The 23,860-nt window shown below is 47.8% G+C and overlaps 1 protein-coding gene across 1 annotated transcript in view; it reads left to right on the top strand.

Annotated features, from left to right (window-relative positions):
- LOC147894433 (putative LRR receptor-like serine/threonine-protein kinase At1g06840) overlaps nucleotides 1–23,860 on the top strand; it is an 81,228-nt gene that overhangs the window by 34,565 nt on the left and 22,803 nt on the right. Inside the window, exons 9-10 of the mRNA XM_087384415.1 lie at nucleotides 23,533–23,601; nucleotides 23,696–23,764. Coding sequence (XP_087240541.1) covers nucleotides 23,533–23,601; nucleotides 23,696–23,764 — 138 coding nt within the window. The remainder of the gene's footprint in view (nucleotides 1–23,532; nucleotides 23,602–23,695; nucleotides 23,765–23,860) is intronic.

Genomic DNA, 23,860 nt, shown 5'->3' with positions numbered 1-23,860 from the left:
TGTAGGATTTCTTGATCGGTAAGAATGTAGAAGTTTCGGTGGGCTGGGCCATATGGAAACATGCATGACGTGGAGAGATTTTTGTTGAACCTCACCAGCTTTGCAAGATAAATACGATGTTAAGCTATATATTGAAAAGGGTAGCTCTAGGTGAACCTTTTCTACCTCCCCATCATGAGCATGCATCCTTGCAAGACAAAATGCCAAGTTATGATCTTGACGACTATCTCCTAGATATCATCCCTTGGTATGTAGAATTCATGTTACTTGCTTTCCTCTAAGTTAAGCCAAGATCTTAAAGATGTGTGCAAAATTATCTACGCTAACATAATTCTAATGTGTGATGTCACCAAGTAATGTTTTAAGCATGATGAAATGTTCTTTGAGACCAACATGTTTTTCTCTTGAATGATATATTGGATTCTTTGCAAGTGGTTGTTCTTGCTAAATATCATACTATATTGTTGTAGGTTGTCCTACCTCAAAACAATTTGTACCTTACAATAATCTACTCAACCATGCAGCTGCATGATGGTCAAGCTCTATATTTAATTTATTGTAGGTTGCTTGTTTGATATCTAGGATATTGGTATGTGTGTAGGAAATTCTATCCCTAGGTTGATCTTATGCAGCCATGATCACGTCCATAGTAATTGTCACACATTCTTCTCATTGGTTCTCCGTGAGACTCAAGATGAGAGGGTAGACAGCCCATCATGTGGAATGAGTACTATTCAAATCACAAACTTACTAGAGTCATCTTTGCCGTGATCCTTGGTGGGAGGCAAAGTTTACCAAGATGCAAGGGAGCCTCAGGTACTCCTTTGACCAACGCTGGCATGATGGGCTCTTGTAGAGATTGGATATGTTCTACATTGGTGATTGGTCCATGCATAGGGATGGATTCAGAGGTATGCTATTGTCATCGATGATCTCAGACCATTCTCCATTTACACATTTGGAATAACTACGGTAGGGGTTCCCCCACGAAGGTCAAGGATTTTAGATGCTTTGAAGTAGGAGGCTTAATAGACCATGGCACAGAGTAGAGTTGAGGATGCCCTCCTATAGGATGGATGGGCTAGTTGGATGGTAGATGCTAGTGAGAGTAGTAGTACAACGCTTTAGGCCCATGTGTTGTAGCACAAACAAGCCTCCAAGAGAGAGCACAGGCACTTAGGAGAGATTTGGCCTCTTAATGAGATTTGGCCTCCATTAAGAGGCTTAGGGAGGAGGAGTTAGCCTCTCACTTTTTTGTGCAGGGTTTTGTCAAGATACCTAGGATATAAGTTGCTACATATATATATATATATAAACAGATTGCTCCAATGCTAGAGTGTGCTAAACATAAGCTTTTGTACTCGAGCTTGGCCAACTTTCTTTGGTAGGGAGAGAATTTATTGTGAACCAAGTCCTTTTGGCCATGGCTTGATAAATGCCTCTTGGTGGTGCTTTCATGTAGATGCATTGGAAGCTTAAGCACTTGGTGTGCAACTTCGTGGGGGTAGGTTCGGATGTCATGGCACACATAATACTCAATCTAGGGTTGCCTAGCAGATGGTGATCTTGCCCTAAACAAAAGGGTCTTTGTGAATTATTGATCCAAAGATGCAAAGTAGATCCCAAGCTCAATGTTGCCCATGGCGAGGGCTTCTAAGGAAAACTCCTCACACATGGAAAAGTGGTAGCAATCTTATTGTCAGATCTTCACATTGGCCCCTCTCACATGGAAGGGGATGCCATTGATGTGAAGCTTCATGAGCGTGTGGCGGAACCTCTTAGTCCTGGGAAAACCCCCAATGCAGTGAGGAGTTAAGAGTGGAAGCCCTTGGTTTGGCACCTGGAGGTACTCGATCCTATCTTTAGCAGCGCACACATATTAATCGGACGAAGTGGGACAATGGTCATACTAGATTTTTGGGAGAATGGAACCGGTTCTCCTAGTAGCCAGAATAGCAAGTGGAAGCATTGGCACATTTGAGCCGAGCTAATAAGCAGGATGTTATAGAATATTCTAGAGGCTTGGAGGGCGGGTTGCGTCAAGGGGCACTGGCACCACATAAGCTCAATGGGGATGCCAATTCTCTAGGATATGTGTACCCCTTTCAACCTTATTCCTGCACTATGATTTTTAGATAGCAAATAGAGGATGGTTGGTAGACCCGATCGTCTTCACTATTGGTTTAGGAGGGACACTACTCCTTGAGGTACTTCCACCAAATGACATAGAAGGTTGATGTGTTAGACTCTTTAGAGTTATAGAGGATTAGAGTAGTGGGATGGTTAGGGAGGAGGTGTGTATTGATCTCCCAACCATGTATGCTTAATATACAGAGGCTATGGATTTGGAGGGCCGATCTTTGAGGGAGGTAGAGTGGGATCTTGGAGAGTGGTGTTGGCAATCCAAGGTGGGCTAGATAGAGACGATGGCGCAGATTACATCCTTCTCTTACACCATTTTGTATCGGTGGGCACCTTCAATAGGTAGCTGTACCTTGGGCCCCTTAGTTATTCACAGGTTTTGGTCATGTCTATGGACTAGTCTCTAACCGATGAAGATCTTCTATTTCTTTTGCATGATAGCACATGGAGGTCTTCGCATGGCCTCTAGGTTGGAGCAAATGCAGGTAGATGGCACCTACCATTGCTACTCAGTAAGGGTCATGGAGACTATCTTGCATTGCCTATGGGGATGCTAAGTAGCATAGGGATTTGCCAAGTAGCATATGATTATTATGTGGTTGAGATGAATACGATCGGTGTTCATGTGGGACATGGTTGCTTAGTTGATGGAAGCGTGCAACATTTTCGCCATTGATGACATGATCTCTCTTGCAGAGAGTTACAAGCCAAGACATCCGGGGCTCAGCTCCACCCCTCCTAATAGCATCCGGATTTCTCACCATAGGATAGTGTCTGATAGTGGCCAGCATCAGCACTTTGAACATTTGGGTGGTGAGATGCAGCTTAATGATGGGAGGTATCAAGACTGCATGTTTGCCTTGTGCCACCCTTGTCAACATCTATCATGTATCATCCACATCCTTTTTTTCCCCCCTGCGAGGAGAAATGATATCTCCACATTTTGAGCGCCATCTTGAAGCAAGATTTGGAGGATTCTAGGAGTGCCTTTGCAAGGTTTGGCCTACCCACATTTTCTATGGATAAAGTGATCCATTGGTTGTATAGACCTTGGCACTAGTTGTCTACACTTCTACCCTAGGTGGTGAGCTGGTACCTTGCTAGGCAGGCTGTAGGACAGCTGGCATTTTTCATGCCTGGCCAATTGCCGACTCTTTGTATTGTGTTGTTTCATGTTACTAGTAGATGGTTCTTTTCTCCGGAAAACAAAGGGTATTTGTTGAATAAAAAATATATGCTGAAGCGAGAAAACCAAGCTGTGGTGGCAGGGGGCTGCTCCTACTCACCACTCTCCATAGTGTCCAAGATACTTTGTAGATGTTTAGACTTTTACTTGTAAGGTAGGTATTCTTGCTTATATTTGTTGATCTTTGCCACTTTCTGGTGACTTCCTTTGGTATGGCATCAACGGTAGTATTCATGTTAAAGCAAAAGCCTTCAATAGAAAACATAAGCACATAGAAAAATTGATGTCTGCATGTAAATATGTCGATGCAGCTCCATCAACTGCATCATAGGCCAACAATAGCCTATCATCAAGAACATGGTGAAAGATCATCATCACAATAAAACCATGCAAAGTAGCATCTAATCAACTACATCGGAGAACTCATGGATGGTTGGATCATTCATCAAGGAATACATCATCAAACTGGAGTGATCCACCATAGGTACAAGAGTACAAGTATGCACTTGCATTGGAGCATCATCTAGATCATCCTACTCTAACTCAGACAATGCATCATAAAATGTATCATCATCAGATGAATAACCATCATGATCATCGTGACAAAATCAACTACAAAGAACTGTATGCTCTGCTTCTCATAAACATTTCATCATAAAGTATATCCTGAAGGCAAAAGCATACAAGTAATTTTTTGCCATAGAGGACGATATGAGATCCCAAGCCATACCGTGTGGCTGCAAGAGAAAAAGGTAAAATAGTTCCATCATCATGACATCCGCAACATAAGTAATTCCTTTGAAAGTAATAAAATAGAAATGTCTAGGTTCGTGTAAAGCCAGTGGAAGCTGAAAAGATTTTGACCAGTGAAATGTCTAGGTTCGTGTAAAGCCAGTGGAAGCTGAAAAGCTTTTGACCAGTGAATGCTTTCAGCCATCAAGTAATTACCTATCAAAGAATCACGGCCATGCCATTCCAAGTGAGAAAGGACGTGCTTCCAATCAAGAAGCAAGTTGGAGACCAAAGGGCAACCATGCAATGTACCATCAAAGCAACCAAGTAAGAAGTCCCAATGAGTGGGTTGCCAGTGACCAAAGGCAGAAGTATTGATTTGTTGTAACAGAGAACGTATCATAACAGCCCAAGGCCTGATCACCTTGCATAAATTGTAGCAGCATTTTCCCTTTGTGGGAACGGATGTGCACCTGGATATCAATGATTTTAAGACCTCCATGCATTGAAAGCAGTCTTAGACTTTTCCGGCCATGCTTGGATGGCCAAAAGAGTTCCATGATTACAGACATGAAAGTCCGTTTTAGTGAACATGATCAGAAGCAAATAGAATTGAATAGAGGCCACTAGAATGGACTGCTCTATTCGAAGTCGAACATGCAATGGCCAAGTTGCTAGTTTCCAATATTTAATCTTTTTTCTAAGCTTGACAAGCACCCAATCAATTTGCTGACGACGGGTGATCCCCCAACCCAAAGGGTAACCAAGATGACGAACAATCTGAGTGGGTAGAATTATTTCCCCTGGCCATAAGAGACCATGCCAGTCTTTAGAATGCAAGGGGAGCAGCTTGGAATTTTGAAAATTCACATGAAGACCAGATGCCAAACCATAGAGCGAAAGAGCTTGCATCCAAGCGGAAAGATCATTCTGAGTATTCTTTGGGGTGAAAAAGGAATCATCAGCGTAGGCTTGAGCAACCATGCTACGATTTTCTGCCATTTCCAAGCCATGAAGGATTCCTGTATCCACTAGATGATTTATGTATTACAACATAGGATGTGTAGCAATGGCATACAACAAAGCACTAAGGGGACATCCCTGACGGACCGAACAAAGAAGAGTCCATTCTTCAAAAATGTCTCCAGAGAGAATATAGGCAGCTTTGCTGTCCTCATGGAGCCAGTAGATAACCTGCTGCATTTTTATTCCAAACCCCAAAGCTCGCATGGTTTGCGAGATAAATTCCCATTGCACTGTATCAAAAGCTTTTGCAATATTCTCCTACAAGAGTAGAACATCCTGCTGTGTGTATTTTGCATATTCCATCCCAACATAAGCATTTGCAATATTGTCTGTGATATGCCTACGAGGGATAAACCCATATTGAGAAGGACCCTCATGCAAATAACCTTTGATACGGTCTGCAAGCATTTTGGCTATGATTTTGTAAATGACCGGCATAAGCGTGATTGGTCTCCAATCAGAGTGAATCACATAATTGCTTCTTAGGAAGGAGCTTCACAAGTCCTTTTTTTCCATGACATTGGCATGTGCTGATTTTCCCAAGCTGAATTAACCATGCACAGCAGAGTAAATTTCAGAAGATCCCAAAAAGCCAGGAAAAATTCAACAGTGAGACCATCCCGTCCTAGAGATTTCCATCTACCACAAGATTTAACTGCATCAGACAATTCACTTTCTGTGAAGGGGCATGCTGTAAAAGAAGTTGCCGTGTAGACACAATCTGAGAAGGAGGATCCACATGCCCAAAATTAAAGGAGAAGTGTTGCACACAAGCAGCTGCAAGTTCTGAGCGAGATGAAGACCAGGCACCATGAGGCATCCATATCCGGCAAATATTTTCTGCCCGCCGCTTGTAATGCAAGCTTTTAAAAAATTGCTTTGAGGAGCAACCTTTATCAAGAAAAGCTTTATGTCGAGAGCGTGTTTCCCATTTAATGAGCTTTCTTTTATCATTAGATTGGAGACAAAATCAAGCCTGGCATAGCAACATGTTTTCTTCCAAAGACAAAGGCCTCAGATGACCAAGCTCTATCAAATCTTGGCAAGTGTATTTGGCATGAGCAATAGTCTCCCGTATTGCTCTCATATGATATTTGCCATAATCCTGAATAGCAGCTTGCATTCTAGCAACAAAAGCTTGCCATGCATAATCAAGATCTATATGTGTCTGATGAGAAAGTGGCTGAATGGCATCACAAACTAATGCTTTAAAATCAACATGCTCCAAATAACTATTATTTATCAGTAGTAGCCTTGTGCAAGGCAATCTGTCATCTGGAAAAGCATGTAGGGAGAGCCTTAACCAAAGAGGCGCATGATCCGAATGTGTGAAGGCATGGTCAATCCAAAGTTTACAAGTAAAATTATCACAATGCTGCCGATTAACTCGATACCATCTATCCAACGTACCTGATAATTGGGCATTATGCTGAAAGGTGTAGCGTGGCAGCATGGGTTGTAATTCCTTCCAGAGATCAACCAAGCTAAGCTGAAGCAAAATTTGAGACCATGCCTGCTTTTCAAAGGTCAACATATGAGTGTTACCTGAGGTATTATCTCTGTGTTGTGGAGCATTGTTAAAGTCACCACAGATGAAAGCATAATCTCTCCATGGATAAGTTTGCATAGCATCCCAAATCATAGCTTTCGCGCGAAGATTGCGGAGCATAGACTGAGGCAAATTCAAAAATCCTTCCTTGAATGAGGCATTGTATGATAAAAAATGTCATAACCAGCAAAGTGCCCAGTCTGACCCGCATACATGTGTTGGTTATGCTCTTGTAATGCGACTACATCTGGCTGTAATTTGTTGAGATACATCCACACATATTTCCATTTTCTACCATCACACATACCCTGTACATTGAGAGTAACACATTTGATATGATCAAGCATATTTACAGATATGAGGCAAGTATGTGCAGCAGCTAAAAAGCTGTCTATGATTGCATTTCCACCTTAACATCCGGGCCTCTCCCTTGAGAGGAAGAATCAGCTTGAGGAGAAGCCAAGAGGGCAGCAACTTCCTCTTTTGGAAATAGAGTACGATTCGCAGTCACTGCAGCCCAAGTAATACCAATTCCAGAATTCTCTCCAGGAGTTTTCCCCTTGGAAGATGCACCATTCCAAGTCCTGGAAGGCAAGGGTCTCCTAGACGAGATAACTTTTCTAGGAGTTTGCCATGCTTCAGTCAAAGTTTTTTCCCTCACCTGAGGTTGAGATGTAAAGGGCACAGAAAGAGGAGTATTATCATTCGATGCAACCTGTGTTTTGCCTTTTTCTTTTTCAACCAAAAGCTGTCGAATGCCCTTATTCTTCATCATAGAAGAGGCATTAGAATCTCTCTCTCTCTCTCTCTCTCTCTCACACACACACACACACACACACACACACACATTTTTTATATATAGTGAAAACATAGTGCTTTATATTACAAGATAGCTATCCAGAAAAAAACGGGTAACCTGAAAGATTACATCAAGGGAAAATGTCCATGTAGGACAAATATACATCTTGATCTATGCAGTGAGTTTGCAGACAATCGAAAAGCACACGCGCGCACACACTTTTTTTTTTTTGGGTGAAATTCTCGACACACACATACTCTTTTTTTTTAGTGAAATCTTATATTTCTGTGTGGGAAACCTCAAAACCACCAATAAGTACAAGAGAAAAATTTACAAGTAAAGCCTTAGAGCAAAAGTCATGAGGTAGCCAAGTAAAAAGTGACATATCAAGCTGGAGGAGGATCAAACACAACATCCTCCAGCGACACACACACACACTCAATCACTCACTCACTCCCTCTCTCAAGTTTATGCTTTTGCAACGTGCAAAGGCGACATGGTATCAGAGCCGCAGGTTGTCTAGAAGCTTGGACTTGGACTGGGAGACTTGGAGAATGTTTGGGGATGACACAGTTTATGCTGGCAGGCGTGAATAGTTCTAAGGTTGCCTTTGGTCTCCTGCTTTGGGCACTAGGGGAGGAACTTGCATTTCAGTTTCAAATTATTTTCTTCCCCCACCCTAGAGCACAATGAATCATACTTTTGATTGGGGGATGTAAGGGTGGTCTAGTGGATCTTGTCCTTTTCTAGAACAAACTACTCTCTTGGGCCCCAATCGTAGATTCTTGGATTATTGAAATTGACGACAACATGGTGGAATTGGCTTCGTGGCAAAGAGAAGGTGGTATTCACTCTCTTGAGAGAGCAGAGGCCTTCCTTTTCTAGTTTAGCGGCAAAGATGCTTTGGGCAGATGCCTTTCACACTTTGCCTCATTCTCTCTAGTTCTCGTGGTCGAATAGGGGACTGCAGATGCCCAAGCATGCATGGATACTGCTATGTATGCAGCAACATAGATGAGATTAGAAGAACCTGCAGTTTTGCAACTCAATAAAAGAAGAATCCTATGGCATAGAAGAAAATCCACAGGCACAAGTTATTCAAGTGGAGCATAATGCAACGGGCATATAAACAATGGTAGATGGAATAAACAAAATGCATCTAGATGAGCCATTTTGGGATTCTACATATACTCACTTGAGTACATAGTTCTCGCTGAGACAACATTTCCACTCGATTGACTCACAAAAGCCAAGTGTCCCACCAAATGTTGGTGATTTGTTCTCTAGTTCCTACCCAATCATGGCCTAATGGTTGGTCATGCCTAACTTTGTTACTTGGCCTCTAAACTAGTGCTGAAAAGGTCATTGAGGAAAAAATTCTACTAGCTTATCCTACTGGGGTGGAGTGTCATCGAGTGTACACAATGTTCTCAAGTTCACTCCGATTTCCATTGAAAGGATTCTCAAACAGTTTGCATGCACCATATTGATCATTGCTACATGGATTTTTTGCTACAAATACCCACCAAGGCAAATACCCACCAAGGCTCTCTTGTCGAATTAAACTTTATAACACTACTCTACTCATCCACACATAGTCACATTTATATGGCAATGATGTGTTCGGGATGCACAATGCAGTAAGCTTCCTCACTTTATTATGGAATACTAACAACAAAGAAGGGCCATCAAGCCATAGCAATGCCTAAAGGCGAGAGAAGACTAGCGGGCTTAATACAAAGCATAGCCCTTTACAATGGGAAAGCATTGAAGTCCTTCACACCGAGTAAACCCATTGGGAAGGACAATAAAAAGGCCTTTTTCGTGGTAACTCATTCTGCTTATATAAGCTTCTATATCCGGAATCAAGAAGCTTCCCCAAAATCCTCTAGGTTCAAGAACCTCTTTATCTATATTCGTTGCTCATTGGAGGCCACAAGAGGCAAATTATGAGATTCCACGCCCTTGCACTTGGACTTGGCCAAAATTGTGTGCGCATGGGCTTTAACCAAAACTACGTGCATTTGAAATATGGGTGACCTCGGCCAGCCAAGCCAAGGGTTGACATGCATCCCTTGTATCATGCCATCTTTGGCGCACCCCTTTTGTACAACAATGCCTTGGTGCAATTATAAACTTGGGCTTATGCTTCAAAAAGTTACTGGATTACAACACCACCAAATCACCAATCTTCTATTCTTGAGAGTGTAGGTTTTGGTTGTGCTAACTTTTTGCCGAGCTTGCGACATGAGCTTGCGACATCTAATGAGCAAGATTCTTTTTATTGTTCTTGCAACTCTTCCAAGTCCCATAACCACTCAAGCATGACAAGCTGAAGTTCATCATTGACATCCTCGAACTCTTGGATAGTTTTAATGTGGAGTTCAGAAGGCAAGATTGCCCCTAACCCACATACCAATTGAAAAAGGGAATATCCCACACTAGCCTTGTATGCCATTCTATATGCAAACAAGGCAATTGGTAGCAACACAGCCCACTCTACTAGACAATTGAGACATGGCTTGGTTAGAACACTGCATATGGTTTTATTGCTACTCTTTGCCATACCATTTTGCCTGAGGGTAATAAGGAGTGGAACTTTTGTGAAGAATCTATTTCTGTTGCACCAATTCCTCAATGATACCATTTAAGAAGTGAATGCCTTGATCAATCATCAAACCCCGATCTTGAGATGATGTGATTGTAAGCAAATAGCACCACAACTTTTCCAAACATTCTGACACTGCCCAAGCCTACTTCCTACTGTGGTGCAATAGACAAAAGAATGAAAAAAAAGATGAATATAACATAAAAGAAGCGACAAGTGAATATTTATGAGTCTATTGAAAACCTAGAACATGCTAATTACAATGATCTCAAAGCATTAAGGAACATAAGATTGGACCATAGACAACACTTATTATCATGTTATGATGTTGGTCACCGTACACCATGACTACCTTTCAAATGGCACGTGGATCACTCTTCAAATTCATTAAATAAGTTACTAGATAATCTCATAGCTGAAGACTCTCATTTAGAGCTATGACCTTGGTAGTGCTCCTGCGAGCTTCCCCTCCCCCCCCACCGCTAGCTCTACCTCCCCCCCCCTAGCTCCTCCCCTCGCCTCGACCACCCCCACCCCCTGCCCCTCCGCCCTTGCCCGCCGCCCCCCCTCCCCCTCACCCGCCGCCCACCTCGCTGCGCCCCTCGCCTCCGCTCTCACCCCCCTCGCCGCCCTCTCGCCTCTCCGCTCCCCTCCACCTCGTCTCTCCGCTCCCCTCCACCTCGCCTCTCCCTCGCCGCCCCTCGCCTCCGCTCTCACCCCCTCCCTCGTCTCAGCCGCCCCCTCGCCTCTCCGCTCCCTTCCACCTTGCCCCCTTCCGCCTCACCTCGACTCACGCAACCCCCCCCCTCGCTTCACCTCACCCCCCCTCTCGCCGCTCAGCCTCACCCTCCCGACCCCCCTCGCTTCACCCGCCCCCCCCGCCTCCATTCCGCTCTTCCCGCCCCCCGCTTCACCTCTCCGCCCCCTCGCCACACCAACCCCCCGCCCCCTCGCCCTTCCGCCCCCCGTCTTCCCCGCACCCCGCACCCTTCACCCCGCCCCCCGCCCCCGAACCCCCCGCCCCCTCACTCCGCCTCGCCCGCCCTTCCGCTCCACTCCTCCACCCCGCCACCCCCACCCTTCCGCCCCGCCCCGCCTCACCCCGCTCCCGCCGCCTCCTCACTTCACCAACTCTCCGCCCCCACTCCCCCCGCGTCACCCCCGCCTCCCTGCCTTCCGCTTCGCCCCTCCGTCCTCCGCCCTCCATTCTCTCCACCTTCCGCCTCCGCAACCGTCCTCTCCACACCCAGGCTCCACCCTCTCGCTTCGACCCCCCTTTTTTGGGTGGCAGCCTTTTCCTCATCAGAAGCTTGCAGTTAGTCTTGGCGGTATGGCGGCTCCCTGCCCGGATCCGGAGGCCCAGTCGGACCCTCCCTCTCCAGATGCCTACCGCGTTATCCTGACAGAGCAACAATCATCTCGTGTTCAGGAGGTTGCCAATGACTTTGCCCGTACCTCTGTTTACGGCAGAGTCATTGGACACTCTCCCTCCAGATTAGCCATCAGGGACTGGCTCCAGTCCACTCTCCTGCTAGAGGATGGCCATATTGAGAAGGTGGCCCTTATGGGAAGGGGCATCTTCTGTCTCAAACTCTCCAATGAGAAAGCTGCGAGCAACCTGATTGCCGGTTCCCCCACATCGGTGGATGGAAAGATTATCATGATAGTCCCGTGGTACCGTGGATTCAGCGCAGCGGATTTTGATGTTCGGTTCCGTATACCTCGCCACCCAGTGACACTAGTTTTTCCAGGTCTTGCTGCTGAGCTGCGGCCGATTGTCAGGGACTTGGGCTCCCACTTTGGCTGGGTTATGCACGACACTTTCGTCGACGCGGTGATTACGGCAGGAGCCCCCCGAGTCCGTGTGGCTGTGGCAGATCCTGCGACTCTCCCTGCAGTGATCGAGATCGTGACAGATGCCGGCAGCATCACCCAGAGCATGATAGTCACCGGACAGCCAGGTCAGTGCCTGAGGTGCCACGGCTTTGGGCACTTGGCGGCTGCTTGTCCACGTTTCGCCAGCTCTTCTCGACCCCCCCCGCCCCTGCTCCCTCCGCCCCCGCCCCCCCCCCGGACAGCCACGTCAGGAGGAGCCGAGGCAGTCGGAGTCCGGTCCAGAGTTAGTGGGCGGTTGGACCGAGGTTAGAAGGAAAAGAGGAAAGAACAAGAAGATTTCGGATAAAGGCAAGGAGGCAGAGGTTACCCTTCCTACAGCAGCACCCCAGAGACCTGACAGGCAGCCGCCCCAGGGACCTGGGAGAGCTTCTTCTTCGACGGCAGCCCGCCCTTCAGAGCCTCAGATCCCCCTCTCTCCCGCTCCCCCGCCCCTTTCCACTCAGTCCCAGCCCCTTCCCCAGTTTCACCCCCCTTCTCCCGACCCGCAGCTTCAGCCCCCGCCTCTTCTTCCTCAGTCTCCTCCTCCTCCCTCTCAGCCCCAGTTCCAGATGCATCCCCATCCCCCCCCCCCCCCCGTCTCCCTCGACTCTCCTACAGAGTTAGCTGCACCGTCGGCTTCCCAGCCGAGGGCAGCCCCCGCTCCTCCTCCTCCACCTCCTCCGCTAGTCGCCTCCGTGGAGTCTGAGTCGCCTACCCCTCAGCCTCCTCCCCCTCCCTCCCCGCTGGCAGGACACCCGGAGTCTACACCACCACTGGAGCAGGCTTCCCTGTCCGCTAGCCCCTCAGTGGCAGACTCTGATGGGTCTCAGCTTCAGGAGAGAGAGCTTCCTCGAGACTTTTACAGATTTGGCCCTTGGGACTACTTGGATGTGGCCGACCTTGGGACCTTCCCGGCTTGTCTCGACATCAGTATCTTCCTGCTCCGCAAAGGGGCGGATGGGAAGATTGCCGCCTTGGCCCCTAGGGATGGCCCTAGCTTCGCTTTCACGTTCCTCAGCGATGGCACCGAGACCTGGACAGACGACTCGGTTTGGGAGGCTCTCAGAGAGCAGACACACGCCCAGGTTTGCTCCTGGATAGGCCCGTCCGGTGGGCAGCTTCTCGAGACTCAGTGGTCCGAGGGCGATGTGCGCCTGCGGTGGCGTTGCGCCGCCAAACGCTTCCGACTGATTGTGATCCTCAGGCCTCCCCTGTCATGGCCCCTCCCCCAGGATGTCAGAGCTTGGTCCCCTCAGAAACTCCGAACCTTCTATGGGATGACTACTTCAGAGATCTCGAGCTGGCTCGAGAAAGCATTTGCTCATGGCACCAAAGGCCTCTCGCCTTTGCTGAAGGTGTTGAAGAACGGGCAGGACGACCCCGTCTCCCCCTCCAAACCTTCTCATAAGCGGCAACGCCTCCATTCCGATATGTCTGCTTCTTCATCGACTTCGACCGCGAGCAGACAGTTGTTCGCAGCCTCCCATCCCTCTCCATGAGCCTACACCTCGTATCCTGGAATGTGAACGGGTTTCACTCTTCTGGCACCCGTGGTCCCAGGAAGCTCATTTTGCGACAGGAACTTCAGCCAGCAGTGATTGGTCGTTTGGATGTACTTCTGCTCCAGGAGCACAAGCTTTCTGCGGCTCATTCCCATAGCTGTGGGAAGGTTCTCCCTGGACGTTCCTACACTTATTGAGCCCTCGATAGGCGCACAGGGGAGGAGTGGGGGTGTCTGTACCTCCGTGTGCGAGCAGTTAGCCCAGGGAGTTTTCGGTCATGGCACGTTGATCCCAGGCCGGGCCCTTTGGGTAGGCCTGAAATTGGAGGGATCCAAAATAGGAATCCTCAACATTTATGCTCCCACAGACCTCCGATGCAGAGCCACCTTCTGGAGGACACTTACAGGGATTCTTCCAGACATGGATTCCTGGATTGTTGGAGGTGACTTCAACAATCTGGAGACCTTGGAGGACCAGCAGGGCAGAGGTCCGGAGTTCACAGGTATGGCTCAGGCAGAGCAGTCAGCTTGGGACTCTTTCATCTTCGCGACAGGAGGGAGGGACAGTTGGAGAGACCCGTCCTTCCGGCGTTGGCACGGGAGCCTGGACTTCTCATGGGGCTTCCGCAGGGAAGGAGGCAGACTCCTGGAGAGGCTTGATAGATTTTATGTCAGTGATTGGGCCATCAGCAGAGGCGGTCAGGCGGGTATAGTTCCAGGGCGACACTTTCCGACCATGCGCCTGTGCTCCTATCATTAGATTCGGCAGCCCAGGCCCTTCCCCCCCGGTCATGCAGGATTCCCGACTCCATTTTCTCGAGGGTGGATGTGCGCAGCAGTATTTGCAGTCTTTGGGACAGAGACTGGGGCGAGTGCGTGGATCTGGTTGACTCGGTTGCGCAGGCTTTGCAGGAGTCCAGCCAGATCTGCCAGCTCGCAGCCCTACAGGTTCGACAAGATTGGTGGGGCAGAGAGAGAGCTCTTCGGAGGGACCTCACCTCCATTCAGCGACTCCAGCAGGCTTCCCCGGGCTCAGAGGAGCTTCGGATCTAGGCCCTTCGAGCCAGAGCCCTTCTGGAGGAGACACTCCAGCGTCGCTCAGAGTTTTCCTATCACGCCTCTCTCTCCTTCTGGGCCCGGAAGGGTGACCGGATGTGCAGGGAGTTCTTCAAGACGCATAGCCAGAGAGCTGCAGGTGATCAGCTTCGGAGTCTCAGGACAGCGGATGGTCACATCGTTACGGATCCGGGGGAGGTCCTGGGGTTGGCCACTGACTTCTACAGGACCCTCTTCCAGTAGGAGCCGCTTGCCCCTCGTGCTAGTCGTGCCCGTGAGGAGGTGTGGAGGCACATTCCATCCCTGGTCCAGCCTAGCATGCAGGCGACGTTGTTGGCACCGTTCACCATGGATGAGATGTTGGAGGCCTTGATGGCCATCGACGGACAGAAATGCCCAGGTGAGGATGGGCTATCCCGGGCATTCTTCAGCTCCTTCTGGGACCAGATCCATCAGCCCCTCCTTGCAGCTCTGCAGAGGATTTTCAGCAGCGGTCAGATGCCAGAGAGCCTTTCCTCGGGACTGATTTGCCTCATCCCGAAGGGAGGAGATAGACAGGAGATCCGCCAGTGGCGTCCGATCACTCTCCTTACCACTGCCTACAAAATCCTCGCCAAGATGATCAGCGCCAGAGTTCGGCCTCTACTCCCAGACCTCATCCATGACACTCAGACAGGCTTTGTCCAGGATCGCAGTATCCTGGATAATGTCTTCACCTTTTCAGAGGCGGCGGAGTGGGCTCAGCACAGCGGATCACACCTTGCCATTCTACTTCTCGACTTCGAGAAGGCCTACGATCGAGTGGACTGGTCCTTTTTGGAGGGGACTCTGGAGCGGCTAGGTTTCCCGGCAGGTTGGATTCAGGGTATCTCAGCTTTGTACAGGACAGCGTCTAGCAGGGTCATCATTGGAGGCAGGATGGGTGAGCGCTTTAGCTTGGAGAGATCAGTGCGTCAGGGCTGCCCCCTTGCTCCTTACCTGTTTCTCTTCTTCGCCGAGGCTATGACTTACTACCTTCGGGCGAGGTCCACAGGGATCAGGGGTGTTCGCCTTCCACTCCGGGAGGACACGGAGCTTTTGGACTCGGAGTACGCAGATGATACTGCCCTTTATGTCCAGGACGATGAGAGGATGCTAGAGAGGGTGCGGATGGCCCTAGAGGTCTTCTGCTCGGCCGCTGGTGCGAAAATCAACTGGAACAAATCAGTTGGTTTTCTCACAGACCCTGGGGCGTGTTCTCAGTGGGGGCGATTTCTGGGTTTCAGATGGATTCCACGGGGACAGACAGCTAGATACCTTGGCTTTCAGGTTGGCCTAGACATCACGCCAGCTCAGCAGTTTCTCCCGGTGCTAGACTCCATCCGACGGAAGCTGGCTTTCTGGAGCACTGCTAAGCTCTCTCTTGCAGGTCGTGCCCTGGTAGTTAACCAGGTCCTCCTAGCCACGGCTTGGTATGTGGCTTCCTGCTGGTGTTTCTCGAGATCCAGCGTGGCACAGCTCAGGAGGTTGGTTCGGAACTTCCTTTGGTCCGGGGAGGATGGTCTTAGAGATACCAGAGCCAGGGTTGCTTGGCAGACAGTCATTCTTCCGCAGGCTGAGGGTGGCCTGGGGGTCATCGATCCAGAGCTTCAGAGTCAGGCCTTGTTAGGCAAGCTTGTCATCCGTGGTTTGACCCCGGGGGGGCAGACGTGGAAGATGTTACTTCAGCAGGGAGTCGGTTCTTGTGTCCCGCGCCGAGGTGGAGAGTGGCTACCGTCCCTCAGGTGGATCTTCACTTCCGCCCCGCTCACTCAGCCCCGTTCCCCACTCGTTCGTAGCCTCCTCATGGTTTGGAGGCGGCAACGCCTCAGTCTCATTCAGTCCCCTCCTAGCTGTCAGGAGGAGATCGATCGCCAGCCGCTTATCTAGAACGGTCAGGTCAGAGATGCCGAGGGCCTTCAGTTGGGGGAGAGATCACATATCAGGTGGGACGGCTGGATGAGGGGGCCAACCCGGTCCCTTCGAGTTTGGAGGGATACGTACAGACATCTGGAGACGGCTGATCTTGCAGACGCAGCTGGAGGTGCACGTGGAGCCCAGGCGAGACGCACGGAGATCGACGGCGCGATCCCAGCAATTTGGTTGGTTCCACCTGAGCCTCAGGTCCTCATGCCTGGTGACGCCCGCTGGCTGGGATAGTTCACCCCCCGTGGCATCCCACTGGTGATCGCAGGACGTATGGATGACTCCTCTATCTCCTTCTTCGCGGTTTCTGGGGATGGACGACTCAGGAGAGAGGATGCGCTCATCGACCCCCTACTCCCATGGCAGAGGGTTCGGGTCGTAGGCCTTTTGGGGAAGGTCTGGCGTACCGACCCTAGCATCGAGCAGGGACAGATGCAGCTTTGGCGTCTCTGGCTCTGGGAGGGGCGGGCCTTGTCAGAGCTTGATTGGGACCCAGGAGAGTGGAGGTGGCCAGAGATTGTGACAGGACAGGGGCCGACTTCCTTCTTTGCCTACAGCACGACTCTGGGCAGGTGAGTTCTTGGGAGGATGCAGAGCCGCCCCCCCACCCAGCGACCCAGCTGGTACGCACAGGGTATTTCCAGGTTCTTTTTGCAGGCATTCTGGAAGGCCTTATGGGAGAGCTGGCGGCCGCGGAAGATCTCATACTTCCTGTGGCTTCTTGCCCACAAAGGTCTTCCACAGTGGGGAGCTGGTTGAGGCAGATAGGCCAGGACGGATGCTGCCAGATTTGCCATGCGGATGAGGAGTCACCAAAACACTGCCTGTGGAGCTGCACTCGCGCCCAGGAAGTGTGGAGGTGGACTTTCGGGATTCTTACTCGCGCAGCACCAGAGCTAGGATTGATCACTTGGGGCGCGTTCTGTTGGTGCAGCACCGCACCTGGTCTTCATCACTTATTCGAGGCATGCCAGCAGGACCCCACTTTCCTTATCACACAGGGGACGTGGGGGCCGCTCGAGGGTATCCCGCAGCACCTAGCAGAGGCTGATACAGGAGTTCGGGAGAGGCAGCCAGTCTGGGAGATTATTAGCAGCATTACAGGGTGGCACATCTGGACCTCGCGCTGCGCGCAGATCCTCGATGGCACCTCCTTATCGACTGCCCAGATCATGGCGGAGATTTGGAGTGAGATTATTCATACCCTCAGAGGCCAGTGGGACCAGATTCAGGGAGACTCCCGGGCCGGTCAGGAGAAGCGGAGACGCTTCCTCCGGGCTTGGGACACACAGGGCCTCTTCTTCGAGCAGACTACGCAGGGCCTTCGGTGGCACTACTCACCACCCCGATGGCTGTTGATTCACACTCGTCTTATCCCCCCGTGAGAGTATGATTTATTTTGCTACCTTTTAGGGCTGTGTCCGATTTGTGAACGCAGCCCGTCAGCTATAAGCTGACCTTTTGTATCTTGTTCTCGAAGTAATATAATTAGCACTGTTTTTTCGGCAAAAAAAAAAAAGCTGAAGACTCTCCCCTATGACACTCTCAGCTTGATTTTCTTGGTACAATGATCCCCTTCTCCCATCTCCTTGTCTTCTTCACATCCTCTTGTTGTTCTCTCCCTTATCCTATTGGCCCTACGCATCCTTCCTCAACTCCTATTGATTCTCCCAGTACAATCATCCCCTTCTCTCCTCTCCTTGTCTTCTTCACATCCCCTTGTGGTTGTCTCCCTTATCCTATTGGCCCTGCACACGCTCGAGTCCTATTGGTGTTTGCCATCCTCATCCCACTTCCATTGGTGACTATCACATCCTCTCCAACGTCATCGTTCCACTGTGCACGCATTGATGACCTCTAATCTCCTAGATGTGCCAATATTCCTCAAGCGATATTCTATCCTTCCCTCATAACTGCTCCCTGTGCAACTCTTTTGTGGCTCTGAGATACTCTTGTTGTCTCCACCTTGTTTTGGAACTAGTGGGCACTGGGCTCAATGTTTGACTTCATGGCTCCTTGGACTTTGATGGTACCAGGGAACTAGTGGTGTCCCAAACTTCTCGATCGTCTCACTAAATCTGTCAATCTTTGTATGAACTTGTCTTCATGACCCTTGATGATAGTTGTTTTTATGGCACCTGATGACGGTGATAGGCAGATTTCGAGGACCCCGATTTGGAACTGCTGGTGGTAGGAACTAGGTGGAACTGATACTATTGTGCATCTTAGGTCATGTTTGCATGCTAGGACTAGAAGTTTATTTGCATGAAGGTAGAAAGTGATTGTTGATTGTGAAACTAACGATAGATAGGCCAGTGGAGGCGTGGAAAAGAGCGTGTAGATAAAAATAGTAGTCGCACCTCCCCAGAAAAGCAGCAGTTACTGTTTTTGCAATAACTTTTGAAGGAGAGATTTGTTGCAAGCCTTAAGCCGGATCTTAGATTGAAAGTGAAACTAAAGAACCCTCTTTTCTTTGATGAGGTAGTATGCTATGCACAAGAGAAGGAATGGAAGATGAAGAGATTTGGAAGTAACTTCATGAAAGGATACTTACAGGCTTTGGAAGCAATGCATAAGTGCAGTGCCTGCAGGTATAGCAGATAGTGATGATATGAAAAAAGTGACCAAGCAGGTTATTAGTGGAGAAGAGGTGCAGATGCTTGAAGCACAAGAGTGGCATGAAAAGGGAATAGCTATTGATATGTATGAAGATACGGATGATCAAGAAGAGGATGAAGCACAAGAGATTACAAATGCATGTGAAGCATATGTTGGGCCTTTGTGTGATGCAGATATGTGACCTTTGATGATGCTTTGTTGTTGGAGCCCATTCATGATGATGCAAATACGTGCGGTGATACACGGGGTGTGGAAGAGCCTATGCTTGACTATGCAACGATCAATGACTCGCTAGATATAGGAAGCAACGCTTGCAAGGATCACAGTTATGCTTTGATAATGATAATAGCAATGTTCAAAGTGGAGAGATTTATAGGGATTCAGATGGGTTGGATGATGCTATATGTGTTGGGTTTAGCGAGGGAACTACTAGACATGCTTGTTCTGATGATGATTTACCTTGTAGCTTGATGCACTTGGGAGATGCTCTTCATGTTTGCCATGTTGTTGTAGAGCCTATGTTTGGGCCTGCATATGATGCAAGGATGAGATATGATATATGTGACAATGTTAATTTTATTTTCCTACATCGGATATAGATTCTTTCATGGATAAGTGGGCTTTGGGACCTATTTGGGATGAAGATCTTATGGACAAAAATTTTCTTTCTCATGAAATAAAGGAGGAGATGCAAGTACTTTCTTCTGAAGCTGTAGCTCAGGATATTTTGAAGGGGTCATTGCACAAGCAGTTGATCACACAGGCACATGTAGAAGAGTTTCTGGATGTACTTATCATGGATAGGGAAGTAGTGTTGCAGTGTTATGCTGCAAACGAGTTGGTGTTGTCGAATGTCTATGTGTGGGTGGATCCCTATGTGGCACAAGAATTTGACAAGATGATGGATCGGGACACCTTAAAAGATGTATGGATTGATAGCTTGCCGTTGGATGCTTTATCTAATCATGACAGCTTGGTGTGTAAAGATGCTTAAACTGTGTGGCCGCTGTCTAATAGAGGGAAGAGATGGGTACAATTGTGCTTTGTAGGAGATAAGATGGTTTTTGATCCAGTTATTTTGCTTATATGTGGTGAGCAATGGAGGAGATGTATTGGTTTGTTTCCATTTGATTCAGGAGGATAACAAGGCAAAGCAAAAGGAGACTGCTGGACATAAATGTCCTCAGCTGAGGGGTGGGCGAAAATGATAGGCAGATTTTGAACTGCTAGTGCTAGGAACTAGGCGGAATTGATACTATTGTGTATCTTAGGTCATGTTTGCATGCTAGGACTAGAAGTTTATTTGGATGAAGGTAGATAGTGATTGTTGATGGTGGAACTAATGGTAGATAGGCCAGTGGAGGCGTGGCAAAAGAGCATGTAGATAAAAAGAGCAGTTGCACCTCCCCAGGAAAAGAAGCAGTCACGATTTTTGCGATAATTTTTTATCCGTAGCTTGGTTTTGAAAGAGATTTTTTTGTTGCGAAGCTGAAATCAAGATCTACAACTCTCTAGAAGCGATTGTGGCCAAAATCTGCAGAGAAAAGGGTCGAAAACAGAGAATATGACAGGCTACTGGTTTGTGTTGACAGGCTGCTCCTATCTTGCAGCAGAGATTGGACCTGTAGGAGAAGCGCTCCCTAGCTTCAGCGCTGATAGATGTTATGTATGCTTGCCTTTGTGATAAATCACCTTGAAGGATTGTCTATATTGTGTTTGTGAATATTATGTCTCTAGCTTAGTGGAGTCTAGAGAGCGTGAGATGTTGAAAGCGGTCAAGAGGTTGATGAAATATATGGGTTATGGGTTCATCTGTGATACAATTATTGTGTTTGTGGGTTGAAGAGCTGTTATAGTGGTCACTTTCAGTCCATCTATTTCTCTTATGAACGGGTTGTATTTGTGGTCTCTATTGACGTAACCTCTGATGACCATGCCATCTTTGTGCCTTAGGCTTCCCAGTGTAACAATCAATACTAAAGGAAGACATCCACCCCAATTGAACCATATTCAGGATTGAAGCAGCCTATGGCTCAAATTCCCAATCTAGTGGAATGATACATATGGAACACTTACTAATGGGCCTATTGTAGGCAAGAGATGGCAGACAAGTAAAACAAGAAGTGTCCTCAAGATGGTCTACTCTAAATTGAGGGCACTGTACAGATAATGGGTTGTGTAGATCCCAGCGGGTCCATCCAGCTTTTGACATGTTTGCTTATCCCCGACAAAGGATTTTCTTTTGATCAGTAAGCACTCATTTTTTGTCCCCCAAATGAGGACTGATTGAAAAAGAAGAGATAGACACCATGCGGTCACTAACAAAAAGCAGACTAAGGTAAGAAATTTTCTTGTGGGTCTAAGATGCACATTGCTACCTTATATGCCCAGTCTTTAAAAATAGAACCCGAGCTGCTTCATTTCTCTTAAACTTTTACAAGCAGGTCACATAAAATAACTACCCGATTCAATTACACTTCCATGATAACAAAATGTAAGATGGAATAATACTTATGTTATTACCGACAGACAAAAAATCACTCAGATAGACAGCCTCAACCCTACAGGGTCTTTTGTCCTTACAATAGACTGTGCATACAGGCTCCTAGGGACCCTACAGCAAGCTGGGCTCACCTGACGATGACACACACACAGAGAGCAGCTCGGGGGTTGACCCTCGTGAGCAGCAGCTTTTACAAACCCTTCAGACCACCGTGGGACAAAAGGATTTCCCAGGACCGAATCACTCGGATAGACAGCCTCAACCCGACAGGGTCTTTTGTCCTTACAATAGACTGTGCATACAGGTTCCTAGGGACCCTACAGCAAGCTGGGCTTGCCTGATGATGACACAGAGAGAGAGAGCAGCTCGGGGGTTGACCCTCATGAGCAGCAGCTTTTACAAACCCTTCAGACCACCGCAGGACACAAGGATTTCCCAGGACCGAATCACTCGGACAGACAGCCTCAACCCGACAGGGTCTTTTGTCCTTACAATAGACTGTGCATACAGGTTCCTAGGGACCCTACAGCAAGCTGGGCTTGCCTGACGATGACACACACGGAGAGAGCAGCTCGGGGGTTCCTCATGAGCAGCAGCTTTTACAAACCCTTCAGACCACCGCGGGACAAAAGGATTTCCGAGGACCGTCATGAATCACTATAAATCAGAAAATGTCAATCGTAGAGAGTAGTTACTAGGTGCCATGCACATGTAGCTGTAACCAATGCATGACCAGGTCCACATAGAAAGACTTTTTCAAGCTCCCAAGAGGGGCTTTTCACCACCCACATCATAGTCCAATACCAGACCACACTTCATTACATAAAAGACAATTTTATGCCCAATTAAACAGCCACCCCCCAAAGAGAGAATTTCTGAACATTCCAAATCCAAGCATGGGGAATTGACAAGGTTGCAAATCCCGAACACCATTAGTCGAAGAAACAATCTCAGTTAACTCTAATCTAAAAATTGCCAGAAACTATTAGTCTGCTCACTGCCTATGCCAGTCTGAAACAAGAGATAAATACCCGCTAAGAGCCAAGATGCCTCTACACAATCGCCCAGTCACGAAGAACCAGAGCAACTCTTAATGCATTTACAGATCCTTAAAATGCCCAGTCTCCAAGCCAGCAACTTCATTGCCTGTCTGGGAGTCTAATCAGTTTTTTATTTGCTGAGGATGATGATGATATTGATGATGATGCTGAGATTGATATATAGTCGACCATCGACATGACTATGTTGTACTTAGGACTTAGTACTGCCATTCTGCATTTTTGCATTTTACATTGGTATGGATGCTCGTTTAGTAGTTCCACTACCACAGCTTGTTGTATCAGGATTTTCAGAGTCTCATAGACCCATCGGTCTTCTGAAGACTTTAATAAACTTTCTTTCTTTCTTTCTGACTTTTTGAGTGGTATATTACCACAGGTATTTCATGCTCCACATGATTATGTATGCCTTGAGTTTCTTCTCATCTGTTTCTTTCATAACTAAAAGAAGTCTCTTTTACTGAAGGGGGAGGGGGGGGGAGGGTTAAAGCCAGTCAAGTCTCCCAAAATCAAAGTAAGATTAGACATTCACATTATTAAATGCAAACTTGTTTACTCCTAGCTTTACATCGAATCATGGGCACAGGCACACAAAATCACCTCCCAGCCGATCTCGGTGGTAGTAGTAAGTTCTCTCTTCTTCCGAATCGTTACGTTGAAGCTCTTGCTTACTTAATTTCCACCAAGCCCCAAAATTCCCTAGATGGATCTAGTATGCCACATGTCTTCATTTTAGGGTCCCTCCTTAATGCATCAGTTACCCCTCTCTTGGGATATCATTAAAACCATTTGCCCCTTGGCACATTTCATGCATTTAGGTCCCTTAGCCTTAGATCCACCTAGTCTAGTGCCATGTCACCCTCACCAAGGACCTTGACCTTGGATTTGTCATATCTATGTGCGACTTAAATTGATATGCTTTTTGCCTTTTCAGGAGCTTGAGAAACTGTAATTTGAGTGGAACTGTGCAAAGCCTCGCTAACCTTTCAAGTTTGAAATATTTGTGAGTATGCACGGTGCTAACCTTTGTATTTGGTGTTTTTTAATCTTCCATAGTCCCCTTTCATAACTATTAACCCTGAATTATTTATCTTCAGAGATTTGAGCTATAATAATTTCACTGGTGCAATTCCTTCTGGAAGCCTTCCAGTAAACCTTACAACAGTGTAAGTCTTAACGTTTGGCAAGGTGACTATGTTCTGTCTATGGAAAAGAAGTCAAATAAATTTTTGGAAGGGAATCAAATTAGGCAAATACACGCA

The sequence above is a fragment of the Dipteris shenzhenensis genome, chromosome 14 (assembly GCF_047967505.1).
Source record: "Dipteris shenzhenensis isolate YYH24624 ecotype China chromosome 14, Dip_SZ_1.0, whole genome shotgun sequence".
Taxonomy (NCBI): Eukaryota; Viridiplantae; Streptophyta; class Polypodiopsida; order Gleicheniales; family Dipteridaceae; genus Dipteris; species Dipteris shenzhenensis.
The sequence above is the reverse complement of the archived record's forward strand: the minus strand, read 5'-3'. Positions and strand labels throughout refer to the sequence as shown.